Raw genomic sequence first — 7,867 nt, forward strand, 5'->3', positions numbered from 1 at the left:
GGCCCCATCCAACCTGGCCTTGAACACCTCCAGGGATGGACGGGGATCCACAGCCCCTCTGGGCAGCCCGTGGCTGCTCACCCTCGCTGCCCACGAGATACTTTTTTTCTTCCCCACATGTAGCTTGCAAAGCATAGAAAAGCGGATTTCTCCCTGATTTTCCCCATCCTCTCCCCTCTCAATAGATTGCTGTGAACGGGACACAGCAGGAGGATGGCGAGCAAGGCAGTGCTGAACGGGGCAGCAGTGAACGGGGCAGCGATGAATGGGGCAGCAGTGAACGGGGCAGCGATGAACGGGGCAGTGATGAACGGGGCAGCGATGAATGGGGCAGCGATGAACGGGGCAGCGATGAACGGGGCAGCAATGAATGGTCACAGTGAGCACAGGGATGCGCCAGGACCAAAGTGCCGGGATGCTCTGCCAGGTAAGCAGAAGGCAGCAGCTGGCAGGGATGCAGCAGCGATGCACCTTGATGGTGCAGCTGGCAGGGATGTGGCAGCAGTGCAGCCTGGCGGATCACCCTTGGCGGCAGCTGTCAGGGATGCAGCGGCAGTGCGCAGCAGCGGCACAGCTGGCAGCATCGCCGGCGTGTACGTGGAGGCTATGAAGAAGATGATGAGCTTTTATGATGCCACCAGAGAGCATCTGCTGAGCCTGGAGCCGGCGCTGCTTCTCCTCGAGGCGCAGGCGGCCACGGGTGGCATTGCTGATGTGGGGCAGAAGTCACACGTGTCCGTGGCAGAGGCCGTGCAGAGGGGGCTGGTGGGGCTGGAGCTGAAGGAGAGGCTGCTGGCTGCCGAGAGAGCAGCTGTTGGCTTCACGGACCCCTACACGGAGGAGCAGATCCCTCTGTTCCAGGCACTGCAGAAGGAGCTGCTCGGGAGGGAGCAGGGCCTGCGGCTGCTGGAGGCCCAGCTGGCAACCGGGGGCCTCATCGACCTGGCCACCGGCGGGCGGCTCCGGGCAGAGGCTGCCTGCGAGAAGGGGCTCCTGGATGAGGAGACGGGGCAGCTCCTGTCTGACGGCAGCGAGGAGAGCAAAGGGTTCCTCGACCCCAACAGCATGGAGAGGGTCAGCTATGCGGAGCTGAGGGGGCGATGCGCGGTGGATCCGGCCTCGGGGTTCCTCCTCCTGCCCCTGCAGCTCACGTTTGCGGGGCTGGGAGGGCGAGTGAGCAGCACGGAGCTGCGGGACGCCGGCATCATCAGCCCCGACGTGCTCAGGGCTCTGCAGGAGGGGAAGCTGTCGGCCCGGGAGGTGGCAGAGGACGACGCGGTGCAGCGGTTCCTGCGCGGCGCAAGGAGCGTGGCCGGAGTGGTTCTGCTCTCCGGGGAGCGGAGGAGCCTTTACCAGGCACTGCGGGAGCACCTCCTGCTGCCCGGCGCTGCGCTGGCGCTGCTGCAGGTGCAAGCCTCCACCGGCAGCCTGATCGACCCCGTCCAGAACAGGAGCTTCTCCGTGGATGAGGCTGTCAGGAGCGGCCTCGTCGGCCCGGAGCTGCACGAGAAACTGTCTTCAGCAGAGAGGTCCATCAGCGGCTACAGGGACCCCTGCACCGGGGAGATGCTGTCCCTGTTCCAAGCCATGAGCAAGGGCTTCGTCCCCAGGGACCACGGCCTCCACCTCCTGGAGGCTCAGATGGCCACGGGCGGTGTCATCGCTCCGGGTCGGCACCTCCGCGTCCCCGCCGAGACCGCGTGCCGCTGGGGGTACCTGGATGAGAGCAGCCGGCAGCTCCTCGCCAATCCCACCGAGGAATGCAAAGGGTTCTTCCACCCCAGCACCCAGGAGAAGCTGAGCTACGCAGAGCTGCTGGCGCAGTGCGTCACCGACCCCAGCACCGGGCTCCTGCTGCTGCCGCTCGGTGACGGAACCGAAGGAAGGCGCCTCTTCCTCGACCGCAGCACCCAAACGGCTCTGGAGAACACGAAGGTGCCCGTGGCTGTAGGCAAGTTCAAAGGAAAGTCGGTGTCTCTCTGGAAGCTCCTTTTCTCTGACTACATCCAGAGCGAGCAAAGAGCCGCCCTCGCCCGGCAGTACCTGGAGGGAGCGCTCTCCATGCAGGAGGTGGCCAAGGCCGTCCGTGCCGCTGTTGAGGAAATGGCTTCCACGGCCAACATCACCTTTGAAGGGCTGAGGGGACGCGTGACCGCCGACCAGCTCCTGAGCTCCGAGATCATCAACAAGGATCTGTTCAAGAAACTGAAGGAGGGGGAAACATCAGCCAAGGAAGTAGTGGGCATGGACACGGTCAGGAAGTACCTGGAAGGGACGGGGAGCATTGCTGGGCTGCTGCTTCCCGAATCGCAGGAGAAGATCAGCATCTACCAGGCCAAGAGGAAGGGGCTCCTGAGGCCAGGGACGTCGCTGATCCTCCTGGAGGCGCAGGCGGCCACCGGCTTCGTCATCGACCCGGCGGCCAACAAACGTTACTCTGTGGATGAGGCCTTAAGGGCAAACGTCATCGGCCCCGACGTCTACGACAAGCTGCTGTCAGCAGAGAAATGCGTCACCGGGTACCGAGACCCCTGCTCAGGGGACAAGATCTCCCTCTTCCAGGCCATGCAGAAGGAGCTGATCGTCAGGGAGCACGGCATCCGCCTGCTGGAGGCCCAGATCGCCACCGGCGGCATCATCGACCCCGTGCACAGCCACCGCATCCCCGTGGAGGCGGCCTACAAGCGCGGCTACCTGGACAAGAAGATGACCGTCATCCTGTCCGACCCCAGCGACGACACCAAGGGCTTCTTCGACCCCAACACGGAGGAGAACCTCACCTACCTGCAGCTGAAGGAGAAGTGCGTGACGGAGCCGGGCAGCGGTCTCTGCCTGCTGCCCCTGAACAGCGGGAGGCGGCAGTTCGTGGATGCTGCCACACGTGAGCTGTTCTGCAGCTCCTGGCTGCCCGTCCGCTTCGGGCGCCTGCGCGGAGAGAGGGTCTCCGTGTGGGAGCTGCTGACCTCCGAGTATTTCAGCGAGGGGCGGCGCCGGGAGATCTTCAACCACTACCGGCTGAAGAAGCTCAGCCTGGAGCAGATCCGGGCCATGCTGGAGGAGGAGATGAAGAAGTGGGCCCCCATCAAGTTCCCGGCCCTGAGGGGCAGTGTCAGCGCGTACCACCTGATGGAGACGGGCATCATTGACAGGACCCTGCTGGAGGAGGTGCTGGAGGGGTCCGTCAGCCCCGAGGAAGTCCTGCGCATGGACTCGGTCAGAAAATACCTCTACGGCTCCGGCAGCATTGGGGGCATCGTGCTCCAGCCCTCCAACCAGAGGATGAGCATCTATGAGGCCATGAAACAGAACATCGTGGTACCCGGAGTCGCCCTACCGCTCCTGGAGGCGCAGGCTGCCACGGGCTTCATCATCGACCCTGTGAACAACCAGAAGCTCCGTGTGGATGAGGCCGTCAAGGAGGGCGTCATCGGGCCGGAGGTGCACGAGAAGCTGCAGCAAGCAGAAGGGGCAGTGTCGGGCTACAAAGACCCCTTCACGGGCAGGAAGATACCCCTCTTCCAGGCCATGAAGAAGGGTCTGATTGCGGACAAGCAGGCCATGCAGCTGATGGAGGTGCAGATGGCGACCGGAGGCATCATCGACCCAACGTGTGGCCACCACGTCCCCATCGAGGCTGCCCAGAAGCGCGGGTGCCTGGATGAGGACACAAGCAGAGCCCTTTCTGAGCCCAGCGACAGCAACAGAGCCTTCTGCGTCCCAGACAGCAAGGAGAACGTGAGCTACGCCGAGCTCATCCAGCGCTGCCAGAAGGACGAGGAGTCTGGCTTCCATCTGCTGCCTCTGCTGCAGACGGCCGCTCCTGCCTACACGGACGAGCAAATCCAGCAGCTCTTCCAGGAAACCGTGGTGAAGGAGAAAGGAGTCTCCCTCTGGGCGCTCATCCACTCCGGGTACTTCACCGAAGAGCAGCGCAGGGGCTTCGTGGAGAGGTTCCGTGCAAAGGAAATGACGCTGCAGCAGCTGATTGCGCTGGTGCTTGGGCTGGTCGGGGAGATGGAAATGAAAGCCCGCACCCACATCGTGCTGCGGGGTCTGCAGGGCAGCGTCCCTGCCGTCTGGCTGCTGGAGGCCGGCATCATCACAGAGAAGATGTTTGAGGAGCTGGCTCAGGGCATCCGAACTCCTGAGGAAGTGGCTGAAGTGGGCAGCGTGAAGAAGTACCTGCAGGGCACGGGCGGCATCGCTGGGGTGGTCCTAGAGGAGTCCAAAAAGAAAATGAGTTTTTACGATGCCATGAAGAACAACCTCCTCCTGCCCGGGGCTGCCCTGAAGCTGCTGGAAGCTCAGGCGGCCACGGGGTTCCTCACCGACCCCGCCACCAGCCGCAGGCTCAGCGTGAGGGACGCTGTGCGGGCGGGCGTTGTTGGCGAAGAGCTCACTGAGACGCTGCTCCGTGCAGAGAGGGCGGTGGTGGGCTACACAGACCCCTACACCGGGAGCCCCATCTCCCTGTGCCAGGCAGTCAGGAAGGAGCTCGTTCCCATGGCTGATGCTCTGCCTTTGCTGGAGGCCCAGCTGGCCACTGGAGGGGTCATCGATCCCATCCACCACCATCACCTCCCACTCCAGGCTGCATACAGGTACGGCTTCTTCGATGAGGACTTGAACCAAAGCCTCGCGCAGCTGAACGACAGCACCCAGATCTTCTTCGATCCAAACACGAAGGAAAACGTGACCTACCAGCAGCTGAAGGACCGGTGCGTTTATGAGGCTGAGACGGGTCTCTGGCTCCTTCCTCTGTCCAAAAATGCGATGTTCTGCGTGGATGACCAAACCGTGGAGGTGCTGAAATCTGTGACCGTCTGCATCAACGTAGGGCGGTTCAAAGGGCAGACGGTGTCCGTCTGGGACCTCCTCAACTCTGAGTACATCACGGACAGCAAAAGGAGAGAGCTGGTGCAGAAGTACAAAGATGAGAATGCCGAAGCACTGCGAGAAATCGTAACGATCGTCACCACAATTATCACAGAGACCGAGGCACAAGGCAAGAAGTTTGCATTCAAAGGTCTGCGGAAAAAGGTGTCTGCCAGTGATCTCTTCCGGTCCCAGCTGATAGACAAAAAAACCCTCGACGAGCTCAACCAGGGGAAGAAAACGGTCCAAGAAGTCACCAAAATGGACTCTGTCCGCATATACCTGGAGGGCAGCAATTTCATAGCGGGGGTCCTCATCCAGCCGAGCAATGAGAAGATGAGCATCTACCAGGCCATGCGGAAGGGCATCCTGAGGCCGGGCACGGCGCTGGTGCTGCTGGAGGCGCAGGCGGCCACCGGCTTCATCATCGACCCGGAGAAAAACAAGAAATTCTCAGTGGAGGAGGCGCTGAAGGCTGGACTCGTTGGAGTGGAGGTTTATGAAAAGCTGCTCTCTGCAGAAAGAGCTGTGACGGGCTACGTTGACCCCTACACAAAAGCACCCATGTCCCTCTTCGAAGCCATGAACCAAGGGCTGATCGTGAAGAGCCACGGCGTCCGCCTGCTGGAGGCCCAGATCGCCACCGGCGGCATCATCGACCCCGTGCACAGCCACCGCATCCCCGTCGAGGTGGCCTACAAGCGCGGGCTGTTCGACGAGGAGATGAACCGCGTCCTGTCCGACCCCAGCGACGACACCAAGGGCTTCTTCGACCCCAACACGCACGAGAACCTCACCTACATGCAGCTCCTGGAGCGGTGCGTTCAGGACGCGGAGACGGGGTTGTACATGCTGCAGGTTGTGCAGGAAGGGGGAAAATACTTCTACATTGATGAGCTGACAAGACAGGTTCTGCAGTCAAAGCCTCTTCAAGTGAAAGTTGGAAGATTCAAGGACCAAACCGTGTCCGTCTGGGAGATTCTCTACTCTCACTATATCTCTGAGCAGAAAAGAAAAGAACTGTTAAAGCAATACAAATGCAAGACTCTTACTCTGGAAGACCTTATAACTCTCATCCTCAAAGTAATTGAGGAAACAGAGCAAAAAGGAGAAGCCCTCAAGGTTAAAGGGCTGCGGGGCGAGGTGTCGGTGTCAGAGCTGTTCAACTCGGAGATAATCGACAAGAGGACTCTGGAGCAGCTGCAGGATGGGAGCCTGACACTTGACAGCCTCACCAAGAAGGACGCAGTCAGAAGGTACCTGGATGGCACCGGGTGCATCGCCGGAGTGCTGCTGCCATCGAGGAAAGAGAGGATGAGCATCTACCAGGCACTGGAGAGGGGGCTCCTCTCCGAGCAGTGTGCGCTGGGGCTGCTGGAGGCGCAGGCGGCCACCGGCTTCCTCATTGACCCAGTCACCAACCAGAAGCTCTCCGTGGACGAGGCCGTCTCATCCGGGCTGGTGGGCAGGGAGCTGCACGAGAAGCTGCTCTCTGCAGAGAGAGCCGTGACAGGATACACAGATCCCCAGCTAGGCACTAAGATCTCCCTATTCCAGGCCATAAGGAGTAAGGTAGCAGCCAAGGAGCACGGCATCCGTCTGCTGGAGGCACAGATCGCCACAGGTGGCATCATCGACCCCGTGCACAGCCACCGCCTGCCTGTGGAGGTGGCCTACCGGCGTGGCCATCTGGACGGGGACACGTTCCTCCTGCTTTCTGATCCCGACCATGGCAGCAAAGGATTTATAGACCCAAATGTCCACGAGAAAAGCAGCTACAGTCAGCTCCTGAAACGGTGTTCCAGAGACACGGACACAGGACTGTTCCTGCTGCCGGTCCTGGAGAAAGAAGAGGACTATTTCTACATCGATGAGCAAACAAAGAAAGCGTTGATGTCCACAAAGGTAGAGGTGTCCGTTGGGAAATACAAAGGCAGCGAATTATCGCTGTGGGAACTTCTGTGCTCTGAGTACATCACAGAAGAGAAAAGGAAAGAACTCGTGAAAAAATACAAGGAGGAATCCCACCACATCGTACAGAGGATCATCGACATCATATTGAATATCATCAGAGAGAAAGAGCAACACAGAAGCGACGTTTGGTTCCAAGGCATCAGACAACAAATAACAGCGTCAGAACTTCTCAGTGCACAGATAATAACGGAAGAAACCATGCAAAAACTCAAGGAAGGAAAAGAGACTGCAGAAGAAATAGCACAGAAGGAGAACGTGAGACGATACCTCGAGGGAACGGGCAGCATCGCCGGCGTGCTGGTGCCCTCCAAGGCCGACCCCGCCAAGATGGAGAAGATGAGCATCTACCAGGCCATGTGGAAGGGCATCCTGAGGCCGGGGACGGCCCTGGTGCTGCTGGAGGCGCAGGCGGCCACCGGCTTCATCATCGACCCAGTAAAGAACCAGAAGCTCTCCGTGGACGAGGCCGTCTCCTCCGGGCTGGTGGGCAGCGAGCTGCAGAAGAAACTGGTCTGTGCAGAAAAAGCAGTGACGGGATACAGCCACCCGTGCACGGGACAGAAGATGTCCCTCTTCCAGGCCATGCAGAAGGAGCTGATCGTCAGGGAGCACGGCGTCCGCCTGCTGGAGGCCCAGATCGCCACCGGCGGCATCATCGACCCCGTGCACAGCCACCGCCTGCCCGTCGAGGCCGCCTACCAGCGGGGCTACTTTGACCGCGAGATGAGCCGCGTCCTGTCCGACCCCAGCGACGACACCAAGGGCTTCTTCGACCCCAACACGCACGAGAACCTCACCTACATGCAGCTCCTGCGCCGCTGCGTGCCCGACCCGGACACGGGGCTGCTGATGCTGCAGCTGATGGACAAGGGCTCGGTGCTCTACCAGCTGAGCGAGGACGCCCGCAGAGCCCTGCAGACCGCCCGCACCAGCGTCAGCGCGGGGCTCTTCCAGGGCCAGAGCGTCACCCTCTGGGAGCTCCTCTTCTCTCGCTACGTCCCCGACCGCCGGCGCCAGG

At 60.9% G+C, this 7,867-nt stretch overlaps 1 protein-coding gene across 1 annotated transcript; it reads left to right on the forward strand.

The window, feature by feature from the left end:
* Positions 1-14: 14 nt before the first annotated feature.
* LOC104915404 (epiplakin) lies at positions 15-7,859 on the forward strand (the record flags this gene model as incomplete). The annotated part of the gene is made up of 2 exons (XM_019610745.2): positions 15-3,864; positions 4,804-7,859. Coding segments are annotated over exons 1-2 (6,707 nt in total), but the record flags the coding sequence as incomplete, so codon positions are not given.
* Positions 7,860-7,867: the final 8 nt, after the last annotated feature.

This window comes from Meleagris gallopavo, assembly GCF_000146605.3.
Source record: "Meleagris gallopavo isolate NT-WF06-2002-E0010 breed Aviagen turkey brand Nicholas breeding stock chromosome 1 unlocalized genomic scaffold, Turkey_5.1 Chr1_random_7180001925805, whole genome shotgun sequence".
Lineage (NCBI taxonomy): Eukaryota > Metazoa > Chordata > Aves > Galliformes > Phasianidae > Meleagris > Meleagris gallopavo.